This window comes from Anolis sagrei, chromosome 5 (genome assembly GCF_037176765.1).
Source record: "Anolis sagrei isolate rAnoSag1 chromosome 5, rAnoSag1.mat, whole genome shotgun sequence".
NCBI lineage: Eukaryota > Metazoa > Chordata > Lepidosauria > Squamata > Dactyloidae > Anolis > Anolis sagrei.
The window spans coordinates 23,517,881-23,539,365 of NC_090025.1; the positions used below are offsets into that span (position 1 = coordinate 23,517,881).

Here is a 21,485-nt window from a genome sequence, read left to right on the forward strand (position 1 = left end):
ATACTCAGCAGCAGAGTAGCATAGCGCAAGGGCAGATGTCTTCACTGTATCTGGTTGTGATCCCCAGGTTGTGCCAGTCAGCTTTCGTATGGTATTGTTTCTAGTACCCACTTTTTGTTTGATGTTCAGGCAGTGCTTCTTGTAGGTCAGAGAACGGTCCAGAGTGACTCCCAGGTATTTGGGTGCGCTGCAATGCTCCAGAGGGATTCCTTCTGTGTTGAGGAACTGTATTAAGGGAAGGTTGAGAAAGACTGCTTGAAATGAAGCCTAGGGATGCAGAGAGAGTGTCAGCCTGGATGGCCTTTGGTGTTCCTTCCAGCTGGGCTGGTGTTGCAAAAGGGAAGCTGGGCTGCAGTAAGCAGAACAAGCAGCCTAGCTTACATCTCATCCCCTGACGCGCTGGCTGGCTTCCTTCCTTCCCGGCGGGGACCCTTCGCCCGGAGCTGGTGTCACAGCCACTTTGATCACGGTGAGTAACACCCCAGCTCTGTCTGGGGAAAGGGTTAGGGTTAGGGACGTGTGTTGTGGCTTATGGAAAGGGTGATGGCTGCTCCGCCCTCTCGCTTTCCCTCCCTGCTGACTCTGCCCCCAATGGCTTATCCTGGTGGGGAGAGAGGAGGAAGAGGAGGAGGAGGAGGAGGAAGAGGAGGGGGGGCAATATCCCGGAGGAAGCCCCAACCAGAGCGAGTACGCGTGCGCGCGCCTGCCGGACTCATTGATCAGGATGACCCGCGCGCGCCGGCGAGGTTATATAGCCCGTCGTGGGCGGCTGGGCGGACACAGAGCCTCCTGCCTCCTCTCCATCGAGGCGGGAAGCCTCAAAGCCAAGCGCTTCTCTCCTCCAGACGAAGATCAAGGAGAGGCTCGCATCACTCCGGGAGTTTTGAACCGCCGGGAAGCATGAAGTCGGGCGAAGAGTGAGAGCGCAGGGATCCTTCCACGCCTGGACCAAGGCATGGCGAACGCCTCAGAGGGGCCCCAGCAGGTGAGAAGGAGCCCAGGCCAAGGGTGGGCTCAGTGGTCCTTTGGAAAGAGAAGCTAGGGTTGGAGAGGGAGCGTCTAGACCTGGCATGGGCCAACTTCGGCCCTCCCTCCAGGTGTTTTAGGCTTCAACACCTACTATTGGCTGCTAGGAATTATGGGAGTTGAAATCGAAAACATCTGGAAGTTCAGTGAGTAGCCCTTGGGGGAGAGAAGAGAAGCTACGGCTAGAAGGGAGCGTTTAGACCAGGCATGGGCCAACTTCGGTCCTCCCTCCAGGTGTTTTGGACTTCAACACCTACAATTGGCTGCTAGGAATTATTGGAGTTGAAGTCCAAAACATATGGAAGTTCAGTGAGTAGCCCTTGGGGGAGAGAAGAGAAGCTAGGGCTGGAGAGGGAGCGTCTGGACCAGGCATGAGCCAGCTTGGATCCTCCCTCCAGGTGTTTTGGACTTCAACACCTACTGCTAGGAATGATGGGAGTTGAAGTCCAAAACATGGAACTTCAATGAGTAGCCCTTGGGGGAGAGAAGCTAGGGCTGGAGAGGGATTGTCTGGACCAGGCATGAGCCAACTTGGGTCCTCCCTGCAGGTGTTTTGGACTTCAACGCCTACAATTGGCTGCTAGGAATTATGGGAGTTGAAGCCCAAAACATCTGGAAGTTTACCCATGCCAGGTCTAGACTATGGAACTTTTGCAGCACCCATATCAAGCCCTTTGGTGCATTGAAGCAGCTTGAGAGCACATGGACTGCTATGGAATCCTGAAATTCATAGTACTGGGAGGCAGCAGGACAATTTCCCAGAGAAGGCTAAATATATTGAAAAGCTACAACTCCCACAATTTCATACCATTCAGTCATAGCTGTTAAAGTGTGTCAAACTGCATTAATTCTCCAGTGTGAAGCCTAGACCAGTGGTTCCCCAGATGGGTTGTTGTTTTTCAGGCTGTATGGCCATGTTCTAGATGCCATAGATGCAGGCAAAATGTCAGGAGATAATACTTCTGGAACATGGCTATACATCTTGAAAAATCAACAACAACCCAGTGATTCTGGCCATGAAAGCCTTCAACAACACAGTCCCCCAGATGTTTTGGATGTCAGCTCCCAGTATTCCTTACAGTCATCCAAGCTTGATGCAGCTTCTGGGAGTTGAAGTCTCAAACACCTGTTGTTGTTGTTGATTCATTCAGTTGCTTCCGACTCTTTGTGACCTCATGGACCACACCACACCAGAGCTCCCTGTTGACTCTGGCCACTCCCAGTTCCTTCATAGTCAAGCCAGTCACTTCAAGAATCCCATCCATCCATCTTGCCCTTGGTCAGCCCCTCTTACTTTTTCCTTTCATTTTCACCAGTATCATTGTCTTCTCCAAGCTTTCCTGTCTTCACATTATGTGGCCAAATTGCTTCATCTAATGTCCTTCCCTCCAGTGAACAGTTGGGCTTTATTTCCTGGAGTATGGACTGGTTTCATCTTCTTGGGGTTCAAGGCACTCAACACCTGTAGGACCAACAATTGAAAAGCACTAGTCTACATGGGGGGAAGATGTTCCTCTAAAGTAGGGAGGAACACTATATTTCTATTCGGAGTCCAGTTGAGTGTCATATGGTTTGGTCTCAGGTAAAGGACTGTAAACATGATCTGTTATGTTCTTGACTTGTAAGTTCAGTTGACCATCATAAGATTTGGTCTCAAATACGGGGCTGTAACCATGATCTGTTATGTATTCTTGACTTGTATGTTTCTGCATTTCCTACAAAGAGCTCAGGGCTACACATGATCAGACACCTTCACTATCCTCCTAATTTACCACCTGACCCAAGCTAGAATTTGAATTTGCAGCTTCCTGGTGTTTGACATTACATTATGTGACTTGTCAGTCTTTTAAGATGCTGTATAAGTTTGATATGAGGCCTCAATATCTGGAGGCTCCTGTCTGATCTTGGAAACTAAGGCTCCTTCCACACAGTTGAATAAAAAATCCACATTATCTGCTTTGAACTGGAATATATGATAGTGTGGACTCAGATAACCCAGTTCAAAGCAGATATTGTGGGATTTTCTGCCTTGATATTCTGGGTTATATGGCTGTGTGGAAGGGCCCTTAGTAGGGTCGGCTGGGATACTTAGTACTCAAATGCCTCCATTTCAGAAGAAAGTACTAGCAAATCCACCTCTGGGCATTCTTTGTAAAAAAAAAAAACCCCTTTGAAAAACACAGAAGTCAACAGGTGACTTAAAGACACCCACACACACATATGTGGAAATTCCAGCTACTTTTATCCTTGTGCTGATGAGGAACCATCTATCCTTTCCTGAAAATTTAGGGAGTGAATGGGTCATGGGTGGCTTCAGTGCAAATCTCAGTGTCTTTCACTGACTGAATGTTAACTTCAGTGGCATTCAGATGTGTTGAAAGTAGGTTGATGATGAAGCAATGTAGCATCAATGTGTCTGTGTACAGGTGTCACTGAGTTGATATCTCAAGCAGCTATCTGACTGAGGTGGCTATTTGAATAAAAATCAGCTAGTTGGGTGGGGTGGGGATATTTATAATTCAAAATAGATGATTTCCCATATGCACATGACCCAAGTTGTCTCCTTAAAAAGCTACATTTTAGAACAATTCTAAATTCTGTTAAAAGGAGCAATATTTTTATGACTAATGTATGCTAAAGAACTAGTTTGGGGCAAAAGAAGGTCTGTGGAGTGTGTTTGGTTTAGTAAAAGTTGCAGATATATATATATTCTTGTCTGAGCAAAGATTTAACCCCTGATCATGGCCCAATACCAAAACCACTATGTTGTGCTGACTCATTTTGTATTTTACATCTTTCTAATAAGTGTACCATGGTGCATTAAATTGCTTTTTGATATAGATGTTAAATATTGCCTTTACAAACCTGTTTGCATGCTGATACCTTTTGACTCACTATTGGCAAGAAGTAGTATTTTGCCCACACAGGTGTTTGAAACATTCAGAATTATCAATCCCACCAATACTGCATGCTGGAGGACTAATAACAACACAGAAAGGTACCTCCGTGTTCATATAGTCATGCACAAATGATACAAATGGGGGAATAATATCAGATTGTGACTCATGTTTGTATAAAGATTTGATTTCTCTAACATAAAAGCTTTATCAGAATGATATCTGGGGAGCCCCTGGAGGCACAATGGGTTAAAGCCTTGTGCCTGCAGGACTGAAAACGACAAGTCAGAGGTTCAAATCCAACTCCCTCTGTCAGTTCCAGCTCCCCCTTATCCCACAAAGATAAAACATCAAATCATCTGGGCGTCCCCTGGGCAACGTCCTTGCAGGCAGCCAATTCTCTCAATTAACTCACACAAGTTTCTCAAGTTGCTCCTGACACCCACACACAAAATAGTATCTTGGAAATGAACAAAAAAATGGACAGAAATTTTTCAGCTGATTTGGTTTAGAAACTTGGTATAGTTTTAATTATTAAAAGTGGTGTGTAATGAGCCCTGGGCTTTTGTGATTCCCTCATTCTTTTTTTCTACACATGAGCAGGGAATGATAAACATCTATGCACTCCTTTTTTGAATAACCTACAGTTTCCCTTTTGCATGAAAATTTGTAATGATTTTTTGAATCATTAAAAAGTGAGGCTGCACACTGCAGTTTCATCATTGGGTTTGTTTGTTAGCTAACTGAAATTCATGACTTGTTTGCTGTAATCCCTATGGCTAAAATCCTTCAAGATCATCTTCTAACTTGCAATAACAGATCTACCCCAATTATGTCAAAGAATTTGGATTTAAATTGAAATTCATCCCATTAATAGTTGCAAGATGATGACATACAATTCATTTAACTGGATTATAAATCTGGCTGAATGAAAAACCTTTTTTGTCATTATTGTATCATTTACGAATTGTGTGCTTTTGGCTGATAAGATAGGATTGTTGTTGCTGTTGCTGTTGCTGTTGCTGTTGTTGTTGTTGTTGTTGTGTGCTTTCAAGTCATTCCAGACTTAGGTTGACCCTGAGTGAGGGCCAGGTAAATAACCTTGGAGGGTCGTATCCGGCCCTCGGGCCTTAGTTTTGAGGACCCCTGGTCTAGATTTTAAGCTATGAGAAAACAAGCACTTGTTTTAACAAATACAAGCAATATACAACAGTGGGCAAAGTAATTATCTTGATGTTTTAGTCCTTTCTTAAATCAAGTCTTAAACAATTTAGATGGTTTCACCCAATGCATCATAAGCCTATCATTTGCTACAATGATCACATTTAATTCTCATGGCAGTTGAACAAGACAAACTATGGCATAATGAAACCAGACATAGAGAATTGGGTTAATAAAGGGCCATTGAATTTAATCTAGAGCCTATTTAAATTGCATTGAAAGGGAAAAGAAGCAAGAGCAAAGGATCAACCTGGTGTGGGGTCATCTGAAGCAGGCTTGATTCATTGCCTTCTTCCTCACCTTTCTGAACAAACCACTGTGTGCTAAAAGCAACCCAATAACAGAGCTCTTCTGCATCTACCAATTTGCTGGAATAATAACACAAGCCAACAAAATCAAACTTTTTGTAATTATCAGAAATGAATGTAGCACAGTTTAAATCAATTTTATGCTGATTTTAAATATGTCTTTATTTTTTCCCATCAACGTTTTAAAATATGATGAATGGTACATTATAGTGGACTACTGTAAAGTCTGCACATTTCGCATCATATTGGTGTAACACAGTGGTTCTCAACCTGTGGGTCCCCAGATGTTTTGGCCTTCAACTCCCAGAAATCCTAACAGCTGGTAAAGTGGCTGGGATTTTTGGGAGTTGTAGGCCAAAACACCTGGGGACCCACAAGTTGAGAACCACTGGTGTAACACAAGCCAACAAGTATTTTTCATCAGATATAATTTTAGATCATTCTTACAGCGTTTTTTTGTGCTGAATTCAGATCTGTGTTTATTTTTTCTCTATCACGTGTAGTTTTTGCAAGGAGGCTAACTAAATATTTAATGCATTTATGCACGGATATCAATTAGATTATATTGATAATGAAGGTCATGTATAAATATGTGAGGGGAAGTTATAGGGAGGAGGGAGCAAGCTTGTTTTCTGCTGCCCTGGAGACTAGGACGCGGAACAATGGCTTCAAACTCCAAGAAAGGAGATTACATCTGAACATGAGGAAGAACTTCCTAACTGTGAGAGCTGTTCAGCAGTGGAACTCTCTGACACAGAGTGTGGTGGAGGCTCCTCTTTGAAGAATTTTAAACCAAGGCTGGGTGGCCATCTGTCGGGGGTGCCTTGAAAGCGATTTTTCTGCTTCTTGGCAGGGGGTTGGACTGGATGGCTCACAAGGTCTCTTCCAATTCTATGAGTCTATGATTCTGTTAATAGTGAAACCCCAAAGAGTCATGGGCCGTTTAATCTGTCTTTTGTTGACAGGCCAGGTAGTAGGCCCTGGTTTGCTTTTTGACATGTTTGAACAAAGCATTATGTACAAATGGGGGATTCTTGCTAATGTAAAAAGGAAAGTGTCTAAATCGAGGGGTTGTGGAAGTTTTTTCCTGTAGCGATCAGTTATGATTGAGCATTGTGCAAAACAATTCAGTAATTATTTGGTTTGTGAGATGTGTTCTCTGCTTATTTGTAACATGGTTATATGAGGCTTTCTTTGAAGCATGTTTAGAAACTTCAGCTGGTTTAATGAGCTGCAGCCAGATAGTTACCTGGGAAGTGCAGAAGTAATGAATACAACAATCTTCACTACATCTTCAGCATCTTAAGACCAAACTTCTGCAAACCTCAACAAAACATCACAGCTGAACTATATTCATAAGCTTCTGCTCGCATAGAAAGAGGTACTTCATAAAATTGGGATGAGACAAAAAAAATCTTCACCCGTTTCCTGTTCTCTTCTTATTAGAATGCAAGATGCTAGCTAGATTATAAATCCCCAAATAGCTTAGCTAAATATACAGTAGAAACATCCTTTTCCCATGTGGTTCACTTTAAGATCTGCTGAGGAAACCAATGATACTATCATTAACCATGATTAAGTGTCATGGGAAAGAATAATAATTCTGTTCTTTCTCTCTTCTCTATCAGAAATTGACACACAGCCACTAGAATTCTTGTAACAAGAGAGTTTTGCATTCCCCAGTCAATATCTCTTTCTCACATTTGTTCTACTATTTACTTACTACCTCTGGTGGTATCATAATCTATTTCAGAATATTTCATGATAAATTGTCATTCCTTTATGCAAAGCATTCATTGTATAGATGTGTGTAGAGATGCAAAAAAAAAAAAAAAAAGCATTTTTGTGCAGTGAATTCTAGCTACCACAACTAAGTGGATACTATAACATTACAGACAAAATATAATACTAATTGTAGAGAAAAGTACACATCAATGAGTGAAAATTATTCCTCAGGGTACCTTAATGATAGCCACTCAAGAATTGCTAGAAAAAGTAAGAGGGACACTAAAGACATTCTTCTAATTGGAGTAAAGTCGCAAAAGAAGGGACACAAAATTCTAATTAGCCCTGCATCCAGCATAATTTGGACACGTGTGACTATCCTTTCATACTTATTGTTTATTCAAATACATTGGTATTACAATACACAATTCTATAAGAGGCCATAGTGGAACAAGAAGTTCTACATGAAGATGAGGAGAATATTGCAGTTATGATGACACAGTGCATATATAAAAAGTAATTGCCTTTGTATGGTTCCCTTCCACATTTTTATAATGAATATGCAAAATTTGGGGTTCCTAATCCATCCCTTCGCTTTTCTCAGCATGTACCATATAAAAAACTGAGTTATTTTTTTATTCACTTGCTATGGTAATTGCATTAAGAGAAAAGCTGGGGGGGGGGGGGTGGCTGAAGTGGATTTTCCATCTTGTGTATTTTGTAAATCCATGCTTTTTTTGGAAGGAGGCTTTACAAGTGTGGGCCTCATGCCATGCATGTTTTGCCTGTTGTTTACAAATAGCACAATTCCAGAGGATAACTTGTCATTCTAGTAATGAGTCCTCATTCCAACAGTTGAACCTAGTTTGAGTGTTGCATGCCATCTTTCATTATAGCCTTGTTATGGGCAATCATTAAAAAACAGAAAAATATAGAAAATGAGCTACTTTGGCCTCTGAGTGGTTAAGTACCTTGACACCACTATGGAAGGATGGGAAGAGTAGTCAAATAATGAAGAACAAGGAGATATATGATAACTGTCTTCTCCACATATATATGAAGAGCTGGCAGGCAAAATTGAATGAACCACTACTCCTGTTGCTTCTAATGACAGTTCTAGACTAACAGGTGGAAAATGTGAAACAGCAGATTTTAGTTAAGCGCCAGAAACAGCTTCTAAACATTACAGAGAACACCAGATAATTGGTCCATTTAATGCACTGACTTATTGGTTCATAGCATCCATAAAATGCTGATCCAGAAGAACTCATGTGATTCCATTGGGACTAAAGACCTTGTCTTTAATCCAATGCAAATGAATTCTTGTGCTAAATCATTGTTATATTTAGACTTAGCAACCAGCAGAACAAATGGCCTGAGCAAGCAGCTTAAGCTTTTCAAGTAGACCCCTTACCTGTTGCCAAAGATTACCTATTCAGGGGCGGCTCGTCCATTACGCGAAGTAAGCGGTCGCAGAACACTTTTTTTTGCCAGGGGCGCAGAGGCGCCTCTGTAAATGCCCCTCGACCGCGACTTGAGGAGCGCCCCCTCAGCTTACAACAGCCCTAGCAGTCCGGGGGGAGCCTCGGCTTTCTTGCCTCGCTGCCAGGTGATCCTCTTCCCAAAGGGGCCGGGCCCTTGAGCCTCGCCTAGCCCCTCTCATTCCTGCTCCACCTGGCCACCGGGTGTGCGAGCAGAGCCGGCGCTCAATTGTTCTCAGCGTTCGATCCCTTCCCCATGACCGGCTCCCTTTCCCGATCCCCCGGCGCTCCACCCGCCTCCTCTCCTTTCCCCAATACGCGGGTGGACCAAGGGGCGGAGCTGCCACGTCTGGCCTGCTTCGGGTCCGGAGGTGTGTCTGAAGACCCCAGCATGCGCACCAAAAGTCGCCTCTTCTCCTGAAGGTAGGCGCATTGGTCCCAATGGCTGAAGAGAGAGAGAGAGAAAGAGAGAGAGAGAGAGACCTCCTCCGGCTGGAGGTATCTCCCACCTCCGCTCCCTCCTTTGTTTTGCGCCTACCTTCCTGAAAGGTGGGCATCTCCACCTCTCTCTCTGTCTCTCTCTCTGTCGGTCCCAATGACTGAGGAGAAAGTCAGGAGAAGAGGTGACTTTTGGTGCACATGCCTCCGGACCCAAAGCGGGCCAGGCAAGGGAGCAAATTCAGCAAGTGTAGTTACTGGGATGTATAGTTCACCTACAATCAAAGAGCATTCTGAACTCCACCAATGATGGAATTGAACCAAATATGGCACACAGAACTCCCACGACAAACAGAAAATATATATCAATGATTGGTTGGGGGGGGGGGGGGCGCCAAAATACTGTTTGCTTACCGTTGAAAATTACCTAGGGCCGCCTCTGTACCTATTCATTCCTTTTTTTCTTGCTACCTTTAGAATTCCCAAAAAGTTCTAAGTTGAGACCCCATGTTATGAGGTTATACTACTAGTTTGTTTTTCCATGTCAGGAGCGACTTGGGAAACTGCAAGTCGCTTCTGGTGTAAGAGAATTTGCAGTCTGCAAGGACATTGCCCAGGGGGATGCCCAAATGTTTTTTTTTTTGATGTTTTACCATCCTTGTGGGAGGCTTCTCTCATGCCTGCATGGGTAGCTGGAGCTGACAGAGGGAGCTCATCCATGCTCTTCCCGGATTCGAACCTCTGACCTGACGGTCTTCAGTCCTACTGGCACAAAGGTTTAACCCATTGTGCCACTGGGGGCTCTATGCTACTAGTTTATATTATTTTTATTGGCTTTTTAAAAGCTAGCATTTCTGATTTATTTTAGATACTTGTAGGTTATGATTTAAACAGAGTTAGTCGCTTTGAATTACTATGAGGATGCTTGAAGTACTAATGAAATGAATAATAGTATTAGCAGTTTAGTAGTAATAAAGTGGGAGTAGTTTATTCATTGAAATAAATGAAAAGAAGTAAGGACTAGATTGCTGCTTAAGGCTCTGTTTTATTCTGGAAGTTATGTGATTGGGTTGTCTCACACCTGGTGAAAACCAAAGACCTACTGATTATCTGTTACTGCTTTCTAAATTATATCCATTTTCAACTTTAGGGTATAGCAGTGGTTCTCAACCTGTGTGTCCCCAGGTGTTTTGGCCTACAACTCCCAGAAATCCCAGCCAGTTCACCAGCTGTTAGGATTTCTGGGAGTTGAAGGCCAAAACATCTGGGGACCCACAGGTTGAGAACCACTGGACTATAGCTTTGGTCACTATTGACTGCCACTTTCTGTTCATCTTTGCTTAGCTCCAGCCAGTCTTCAAGGACTCATTTGCCCTTCTGTGTGCTGGCGCTGACTAACCAAGGCAAGGTACTTACTCAGCATTTGCCAGCTGTTGACAGAGAAAGAATTGGGGTCATGCTGTTGCTTCACTGCCCAGTCCTTGTTGCTTCCCTCCTTTTGACCTACATCTGAGGCCCCTTTCACACAGCTGAATAAAATCCCACATTCTCTGCTTTGAATTGAAATATATATCAGTGTGGACTCAGATAACCCAGTTCAAGGAAGGCATTGTGCAATTTTCTGCTTTGATATTCTGGGATATAGGGCTGTGGGGAAGGGCCCTCGGTTTCACAGCAGTGCATATGGTAGCAGCCACAACAATACGATATAATTCATCAAGTATGGTATTTTGTTGTGCTCCTTCAGTGCCATCATTTGTTGTCTTGCACTGGTTCAAGTCCCCATTGCTGCTAATCTTTCTTCATGATCTATATCATCTAATGGTTTGGATTACGGCATAAGATATTTTGCTCCAAGTTTTTTTTCTAGAAAATTAAAACTTCCTGAACTTTGTTGAATTTATTTCACAATTATATTTATGCTCAGTTTGTAATTATATGTTCATTGAGTTCCTGGCATACTTCATGCGCTTTATTTGCAGAAATGTGGATTTGAGTATTTGACATTCAAATAGAAAAGGTCATGTATGTGATATTTGCTAAATTTCTACTAATGTATTCTGATTTTGTGTTTATAGTTCATTAACAAGCTATACTTAGACCATGGTCTAAAGAACAAAAACATGGAAAACAAATGACCCTAATTACTTGCAGTGCATTTTGCTGACCACAAAATGCTTGTTTTCACTATAATAAAAATTCATGAATTCATACCTTCTGTTGGAGATTATGTTAGGAAGATGTAATGACCGGAGGGCATAAAAGAGTAAACAATTCTAAATTTCAGCCAGGAATGTAAGAGTATAAATAGCATTTTCACAGCTGAAGAGAACAATAAGGCTATATTTCAGATTCAAAATACAAATTACACTTCCCTACCTTTTTAAGCAGTCATTTAGCATTCATGTGTAAATGTACAAATGTACACAGGAATGAAAAGTACAAATATATTGACCATTTAAAAATGGTGAAAGTACATTTTAGCATTGGAGATATTTTCTGTATTTGTAACATTTTGGAAAATATGTTGTTTGATGTTTGCTGATTCATATAAATAGTATTATACTGGCTTAATTTGAAGGTTTTTGACACAATGCACAGTTATACCAAGGGTCCTTTCAATACTATGGATCACTAAGCCCCAGGGAATGACTAGCTTGCAAGTAATTTTAAAATTCATATAATTTCATATGGTCAAACTATTTGACATACCTTTACAATGTTTGTTCCCTGAAATTGTTATACACAGACACACACACCTCACAAGAGTACTACACATTTAGATGACTTTTCTTTTCAATGCCATATCGTTTCTGTTTCCAATGCAATTCCTAGTGCATCTGCAAAGTTTGGAAACACTTCTTTTGAAGTGAAAGATGGGATTCTTATGACCACTTTATAGTATCATTCTGACGTGATGATAGCAGTCTAGTGCATCTAATGGGTCTGTTCTGAATTTCAAATGAGTCATCTGTTTCTGTGCTTGCATTTCAATTGCTGAATGTGGACAAATCTTGAACAGAGCAAACTAAAAATAACCAGCTGTTTCTGCTCTTTCCAGTCATGGCTGGTGGCTTCCATTTTGACAGATCTCCTATGAGTTTTACTTTCAACTTTTAATGAGCCACCAAAATGCTGAATGCAATTTGGGGAAAGGGTTCAGCTTGTTGAACAGCTTTTTCAAATTTAACATAATGTTCTGAGCAGATTTGCATCAAAGCTACTAGGTGCACTTGATTCCCAGCCAAAAGGGAATTGTTTACTCATGTGGCCTATCAAAAGTTGGTTGCTATGTGTCTTCAAGTCATTTCTATTTCCAAAGGCAATTGTCTCATGAGATTCTATTTTCAAGATTTGTTCAGAGGGTCTTTGCCTTCCTCTGAGACTAATACAGTCTAATTTATCCAAGGTAGTCTAGTAGGCTTCCATGGCTCAGAGGGATTTCAACTCTGGACTTAAACCCTAGTCCAATGCTCAACTCCCTTGATTAATTAATAGTTTGACATCTTTTTTTAAAAAAGTCTTGAAAAGTGAATGGAAGCTGAATGGACAGAAAAGGGTTATACCCTCCAATTGTTGAAACATACACAAGACTCTCATTAAATTACAAAGTATGAGCGCAATTGTATTGGGTTAAGTGTTTCTTACAGTTGTTGGCCTTGCAGTATTTTGATTTCAAAACTGTCCAGGACCTTTTCTATTTACTATCTACCTGTTCATTCATCCAAGCTGACTATGTAGGTTCTGGAATTGCCAATTCTTTGGCATTGTAATGTCATGGTAGAATGTCTTGTATAATTAACAGCATGTTCATTTGTTCCCCAGTGTTAAGCATTTTACTCTAAACTATGTATAACATGGAACTGGCTTGGGAATCACATGGAATATTTCAGTGGATCTGTTACCTTAATACATTTTGAACATTGAATTTGCTACAGTTGTTTTTCCCCTCTTTCTCCCATTTATTCTTTTGCCAAACGTCAAAAAGTGCTAAAAGCATTTTTGTTCCAAGCTGGAGGGAGCCCCAAACAACTGTGGCTCACAGCTGAGGATTTTTTAAAGGCTTTTAACTGGGGAGGGGGCCTTATTATAGACATGCCATTGAGCACCCCTTTCCTAGACCTCTAAATATAAAGATTAAATTTTGGAAGAACGGGGGTGGGGGTGGGTGGGTGGGGGGGGGGGGAGACTCAGCAAACAGCAGAACACCAATATAAGTTCTATCAGTAGGTACCTTTTTATTTGTATTGATCAGTGCTATGCACTTTCATGCTTTGGTACAAACCACAATTATAGCTGTCATGTTCTATTAAATATAAACAGCTGAATTCATGGAGAAACTCCCACATTGATTCATGAGAGTCAATATACCAGAGTTCCTGGGGTTACTGTTGGGTAACATTGGATGTTAAATTGAACTGTTCCCTTTGTGCACTGCCAAGCAGAAAGGTAGCATTACATTGTATAGGTTGTTATAATCAGTTATATCCCTTTACTTGCTTCAAAATAGAGATAGTGGTTTACATACCTTAGAGCAGAGGTCTTCAAAAATTTTAAACAGAGGCCCAGGTCACAGCCCCTCAAACTATTGGAGGGCTGGATTATAATTTGAAAAAATATGAATGAATTCCTCTGCACACTGCACATATCTTATTTGTAGTGCAAAAACACTTTAAAACAATACAATAATTAAAATGAAGAGCAATTTTAACAAATATAAACTTATTAGTATTTCAATGGGAAGTGTGGACCTGCTTTTGGCTGATGAGATAGAGTTGTTGTTGTTGTTGCCGCCGTTGTGTGCTTTCAAGTCATTTCAGACTTAGGTTGACCCTGAGTGAGGGCCGGGTAAATGACTTGGAGGGTTGTATCCAGCCCCAGGGCCTTAGTTTGGGGACCCCTGCCTTAGAGACTCCACTCTTCTTGTTTTGTAGATAGGAATTAGTGTACAGAGGAGTCAACCCTCTGTATCCATGGATTCTGCATCTACTGATTGAACAATCCATGGCTTGAACCCCCCCCCCAACCCCCTCCCCCCAAAAGCAAGTTTTTGATTTTCAGTTTTATATAAGCTACACGATTTGACTAGAATGGGACTTGAGCATCCACAGAGTTTAATGCCAAACAGGAGGTCCTGAAACCAAACTCCAGCATATTCCAAGTGCCCACTGTAATTTATTATGGAGTGTTTTTGATCTCACCTTTCCAAACTAATGGCAGATTAATGAACATGTTAAACACAGCAGACCAATGCACAGAGACCAATATCAGTGTCTTCATTTCTAAAAATGCATTCATCTTTACTGACTTCCATGTGTGTGAGACCTGACTTCCATGTCAGTAGTGCAATGAATCCAGCTAAGTCTTAGTTTGACTTTTAAAGGGAGCTACGCAAGGTGTACAACCTATTTCAGTACTTTGGATAGCTCCTTTGAAGGTCAAAGGAAAAACCCCAGAGCATTTTGACTACTCCATTGTCATAAATACCTCCATATTCCACTGTATCCAAGCTCAGCGTTTGATTCATTGAACTATACCGATTCTCAGTGAAGAAGAGAGAGCTCATATATGCTTTTTTCTAAGAATATCACACATTTTATGCGAAACTTTTATATCTGATCAGCTGCAGTTTTGATCTTTTGTACAGCTTGAGATCTGCATCCTTGTTGCTTGAATCAATTGGTGCATATTTTCTCCCATCCCTTTGTTAAACCAGGAATGGAAAACAAAGCAAACTATTAAAGTACAAAACGATTGCAACTGCTATTTTCATCACCCTAATGATCCAGCTTACTGTATTCAAAAGGTCTCAAGCTGTATTTCCTCACTATTTATGTTTTTTGATCTCTTCAAACATGTGTTAATATTTCTAAATATGCTACTGTGAATTTTGTGTGTGCGAGTATACTAATGTGATGTGGATCTTGCTTGCATGTGTAGTTTTGTTCACATGCTAACTAATAACCTAGTTGTTTTACCATTCTAAATCTTTAAATGAAAATCATGAATCAGTCTGATGTGTTTTATTCCATGTGAAAAAAGATTAGTATATACAATGAGATTAAAGATTATTGACAGTATAAGATATATACTGACATCTGTCACAAATTCTAACCCTAACAGTGTTTGGAAAATTAAACTTTTGGATCACAGCCAACCCTCACATCCACTGGGGTTAAGGGCACAGGACCACCATGAAAGTGATCAACTGTGAATAAAGAAATTGCTATTTGAAAGCCTTCGACAGTACTGTGAAGGTTCCGACAGTACTATGTTTTTATATATGAGAATACCTCTTTAGGAGTTTTTAGATCATCTGGCAGTATTCTGTGGTCATCTACCATTGGAAGCTAAACACTAAATCATATTGTAGTACATAGAGATTCCAAGAGGTATTCACTTTCAAAATCCCAAGATCCTCCAGCATAACCAGAGAAGGTTTTTTCAGCCACAGAGCCATTTTTGAAGCAAACGTTTCTTCTTGGAGCCCCAAGAAATGTTTACATATCACATTATATATTATATATAATGTATATTTATATAATTTGACAGATGTGCCAGACCAGTGGCAGATGGATGGAGAGTGTTTGTGTGAACTAATTTTAAAAAATGTAAAAATGCATATGTACACTGCACATAACTCATTTGTAGTGCAAAAAAAGGAAACAGAGAACAATGCAATATTTAAAATTATTGTTTTAATTCTTGTAATGCAATGTATATTAACTGTGCCACATTTTATTTTGTTTTGCTGGGCATAGTTCCCATATAAGCCACCTTGAGTCCCTTTGGGGAGATGGTGGCAGAGTAGTAGTAGTAGTACTAGTAGTGGTAGTAGCAGCAGCAGCAGCAGCAGTAGTAGTATAAAATGAAGAACACTTTTTACTAACATAAACTTAACAGTATTTCAGTGGAAGTCCCCAGGGGCCATCCAGTCCAAACCCCTTCTGCCATGCAGAAAAGCACAATTAAAGCACCTCCAACAGATGGCTACCCAGCCTTTGTGATGATGATGATAACAACAACAACCAACACCATCAACAAACTCCAGGGGCCATCCACTTCAACTCCCTTCTGCCATGCAGGAAAAGCACAATCAAAGCACCCCTTGAGTCTTGGGAGGGAAATATTCATTTATTTATTTACTACACTTTTATCCTGCCCTTTTCAGCTCAAAGGTGACTCAGGGTGGTCTACAGACTGGCAACATTAGATGTCAAACACACATAAATACAACAATTAAAAAAGATTAAATCACATGAAAAAATTCATGATAAAACAGTTTAAAACTATAAAAATCAATGACTTCCGGGTTAAAATCCATGTCCATTTGCATCGTTAAGCCATTCCATATTCATTCACAATTCTGAGTTATCTGGTTACAATGAGGTTCCAAAAGCTTGCTCGAACAGCCAGGTTTTCATTCTTTTCCTAAAGGTCAGGAGGGAGAGGGCCAATCTAATCTCCCCAGGAAGGGAGTTCCACATCTGAGGGGCCACCACTGAGAAGGCCCTGTCTCTCATCCCCACCAAATGCATCTGTGAGGCAGGCAGGACCGAGAGCAAGGCCTCCCCAGAAGATCTTAAATTCCTGGAAGGTTGGTAGGAGGAGACATGTTCAGATAGGTAAATTGGGCCGGAACCTTGGAAGCAAGGAAGCAAGGGGAAAAGGATCTGGGTGGTGAGGAAGGTGAGGAAAAATGGCTTTTGGGGGCAAGGGGATGGAGGTAGGGAGAGGAGCAGGAAAAAAGGAGGGAAAGCTTGGAGGAGGAGGGAGAAGGAGGAGGAAACCGTAGAGCCCCTCAGTATGTTTCACTGAGCCCCAAGGGCTCCACAGAGCACTCTTTGATAACCACTGCCATAGAGTCACACTAGAGATTTCTAGAGAGAGTTTTCTAGAGAGAACATTTTTAATCAAATCTGTGAATAATTAAATTTGCAAAAGTCAAAACTGCAAATGTGAAGGGATAACTTTACTAATTCTGCTGTGAGCCATTTTGAAAACCACGCAGCATATAATTGAAGTAAATACTAATAAACAGAAGTGAACAGTGGTTCATGGGGGATTCTGGGGAGTTGTAGCTCTAAAAGAAAGTTTTTCAAACTCTGCCCTAGCTGCTGCTGTCTATCCATGAAGTTAGTGTCACTCTGTTTTATTATATAAGCAAGAACCTATTGTTTCAAACCACATAATTCTGCTTACACTTAGAAAAATGAAGTAATCAGGTAGAACTAAATAGTCTGTGTAATGCTATGATTCTCCCCTGGAGATATGAAGTGTTTGATACTGAGTGCTATTCAACCCTTTCCTTCCTAGACATTTTTAAAAATCAAGATCCACCTACATTTTTCAATGAGTTAAAAGATGCAGATGCTCCTATTTTGGACAGCTTGGTGCATAAACACCTACTCCCTTTCTTAATAAACAGATCTCATTTTATTGTCGAAGGCTTTAATGTCCGGAATCACTGGGTTTGTGTGGTGTAATGAATCCCTTACCTTGGTAGGCTACCTTAAGCCTAAGGGAGGTGACCTTGCAAAGGCACAACATCTGTGTTAGAGAAGTGAGACAAGGAGACGCCATCTTAGGTTAGGTTTGCCTTAAAGGGACGTGTTCTAGTCTTGGAGGGAAAATTAGAAGGCTAGGATTGGTTAGGAAGATGGGGCGGAGCCTAAGTGATCTAAAGGAAAAAAGTGACTTTTAAACTGAGGCTTGAGTTCCCAGATTGCCGGTTGGGAGTTGGAGCTTGTAAAAAGTAGAGCGAAGATGTTCGAGAGCAGTTTGAATTTTTTTGAAGAAGAACTTTGGGTCAGTCTTTTGTTTAGTATTCAGAGTTGCTATGGAGAGATATAGCTAGAATATTGTGTGGAGCAGAACCCCGTTAGTGGTCTGTTCTTTCCTAAGGAAGTCTAGTTCAGGGATTTGGCTAGATTCCTAAGGGGGATTTTTGTGGGAGTTACTTTCAGAGATTCATTTTCTGTATTGAAACCTTTAAGACTTATAACCCAGAAGATCTTTACTTAAACGTAACCAGAAACCAATAAGCATTTGTACCTGAATTATTCAAGCCTGTTCAATAAATGTTCTTGTTATTTTTTTATCAACTTATACCAACCTCAGTGTGAATACCTTTGTGGTCAAAGCATTACTCAAGTCAACTTTTAACAGCCTCAAAGAAAACTATAGTGACACAGAGAGTGTTACTGAAAAATCTCTCAACATAAATACAGCCTGTTTATTAACAATATGGTGACAGCGGAAATCTTTTGAAGAATCATTTCAAGTCTCTCAGTTCCGGTGTTTCCCAGTTCCTAACTTTTAAAAAGACAGTTGGTTCAACAACCATACTCCCTCTATATTTCTGGTGAGTCTATAGTGGTGGTGTCATTGTTACATTTTGGTGAAGCAACGACTGGTTGGAATTTATTTCATATATACATTTTCCCGTATAAGAATTTTATTTTAAAATCTTCTCTCCCTCAACTGCTCAGCTGCTGTGTATTGTTATATATGGCCATGTTCTAGAAGGATTCTCTCCTGACATTTCGCCTGCATCTGTGGCAAGCATCCTCAGCGGTTGTTCAAGCGTGAGAATGCTTGCCCCAGATGCAGTCAAAACACAGGAGATAATGCTTCTAGAACATGGCCATATAACCCAGATAACATTTTCCTTGGTTCAAATCACTCTGCTCCTTGAACTGCTTTACATGATAAGAGAACAACTTGAAAAAGAAAGAATTGTGAAATTGGTAACATCATGCATTCTGGCCTCAGATTTAATACTATTGTATTCCTAGAATATAATGAGTTTTCCATTTGTGGTCTTAAAGCTTGAGGGTGGCCACTGCATCTAAACATTTCACTTGGTGCAGCTGTTAGCAAAACAGCATTCCTCATTTTAATCATTCTTTGACAGACTGGAGAAAGTAAAGCTTTCTGTCACGCAACAGTCCACACAAAAGCTTATATCCATTAATACAGTCATTTGAGCATAAGGCGGCAGTTCATGGAACTGATTACATGTTTTACCATCTCTGCATCCCATACTGCGCCCCCCCCCCAACACGGTTCAGTTCTTTTTTTTCAAGAAAAGAAAATGTGTTGTGTGCTTAATTCTGTCTATCGATGTTCTGAATGATTATAGAAGGAAGAAACATGGAAATCATATATATTTAGATATAAACTGTATGTTTCCACTTTCTGAGGGATTGGGGTACAGGACCACTGCAAACGTGGGAAAATTGCAAAAGAAAATACTTTTTTTTACATGAGTGAACACATCTCAAGAAAACTGGTTCATCACCATGATTCTATAGTCAACATCCAGTGGAAGATGGCCATAGAATCACAATGGAGAAACTAGATATTCCGCAAGAAATGTTCTCTCTAGGAATAGTTTGGTCCTCCAAGCTATACCATAGGATCTCCATGGAGGATCTAGAGCAATGGTTCTCAACTTGTCTTTTGGCCTACAACTCCCAGAAATCCCAGCCAGTTTACCGGCTGTTAGGATTTTTGGGGATTGAAGGCCAAAACATCTGGGAGCTCACATGTTAAGAACCATTGACCTAGAGAGATCATATTACTGAAATCCATGAACGATCACAAAAGCTAAACCATCAAATGTGGAGAGCTGACTATATATTAATTAGAGATAGCATGTTACTTGTGCTTTATTGACTTTATGATAATTTATTTTATGATTCATTGTTTATATTGCCCATTTGCTTCATTTTTTTTCATGTTTTTAGCTACCCTGAGTCCCCATGGGGAGAGGGAGCAGGATACAATATTTTTTTGATTGATTGATTATGCAGTTTTTTTCTCCTCCTCCATATATTTAACTGTTGAATAGAATGCAAACCTGGCATACAGTACTTTCGTGTAGAGCATGATAGCCATGCAAACTAGCACAGTACAGTAATTTCCCTATTATTAACATAATAGTTTACACCAATTTCCCCAATTTTCACTCCAGTTGTTTTAGACTAACACGGCCCCCACTATTTCCACTCATTAACCATTGTTTCTGTGTCTGATGGGAATGGAAAATCAAAATACCAGGAGACTATACTGTTGGGAAAAGCTGATTTGTGCACTCATATGAACGAGGCATACTGGATATACCTTTTCAGGCTTGTTCTGTTTACTTGCCAATAGTTTTTCCTTATTCTAAACAAGTAACCGCAACATTTTTTTTTTGGTCCAAACTCTTCTCATTTAGGTCCAACAAAACATGTATGTTGTGTACAGAAGTTTTAAATAATGAATAAACTAAAGATATTTATTGAATTGACTTGAGGCATATTACATTATTACTTTTTGGGAAAGAGGCCAACTTCATTTATATCGTGTTTCCAATCTATTCCTATTGAACAAGTATACTAGATTTTCTTTAGTCTGTGTTGTTGGTTAGGAGTTATTCCAGGCCAAAATTTCACAGTTCTTTAAGCTGCATACTACTTCATTCCTTTCCTTTCTTAACCCTTCATCTCTTTCCTTTCATATACGGAAAGCAATGACCACATGAAAAGATCCCATAGTTTTCTTCTTAGCCCCGATATTTCCTCCTTCATACCTTAAAGGAATAAAGAGCTGTGCTGCTGTCCTAACTATATACCTCAGGAGATTCTTGGCATATCATTATACAACACTATTTGAGTCAGTACCATGTTTCTGTAAGAATGGAAGGCACCATATCCTGTCCAATCCTGGAAGCTATGTAGTGTCAAGCCTGGTTAGTACTTGGATGTTAGGGTCAAGGAATACAGCCTCTTTGGGCTATATTCAGAGAAGGTCAAGGGCCTATCATATCTGAATATGTCTTGTCTAATATGTCAGCAGAGTTATAATATCAAATAAAAAATAACAATACTACAGCAGAAGCTTACTTTATTATAGCTTCATAGTGGAAACTCAGAAATCAGACATCAGACCCTAAACAAAAACCTCCAACCAAATCCAAGACCAAGACCTAAAGACTGCAGGCAGATGCAAACCATTATAACAGCAGCAATGAGATCCACCTGCACCCAATTGACCAAACCCAAACCACAAGCATTTCAGCAATTAAAGGCACAAACTTACTTACACAAATATAACCAAATACATACAATGAACAATATAATTTTGCACATTTTACAATACTTCTAACACTCCTCCACAAAATTATATTAGTTCATATTTATACATTCATAAATTCAATTTTTCACAAAACTGGTTATGTTTTTCACAAGTAAGAGGTTTCGTCAAAATATCTGCAACATTTTCAACTGAAGGAACATAATTGAGAACAATTCTTTTGTCCTTAACAAATTGTTGCACATTTGAATATCTAACATTAATGTATCTAGACTTCGTTTTCATATTTTGACTTTTACCCAAAGCGA

At 40.4% G+C, this 21,485-nt stretch overlaps 1 protein-coding gene across 2 annotated transcripts in view; it reads left to right on the forward strand.

Annotated features, from left to right (window-relative positions):
- Nucleotides 1-692: 692 nt before the first annotated feature.
- LOC132776998 (melanopsin-like) overlaps nt 693-21,485 on the forward strand; it is a 59,559-nt gene continuing 38,766 nt past the window's right edge. For both annotated transcript variants that reach the window (XM_060779222.2, XM_060779223.2), the window contains exon 1: nt 693-985. In XM_060779222.2, coding sequence (XP_060635205.2) covers nt 956-985 — 30 coding nt within the window. In that variant the 5' untranslated portion in view covers nt 693-955. The remainder of the gene's footprint in view (nt 986-21,485) is intronic.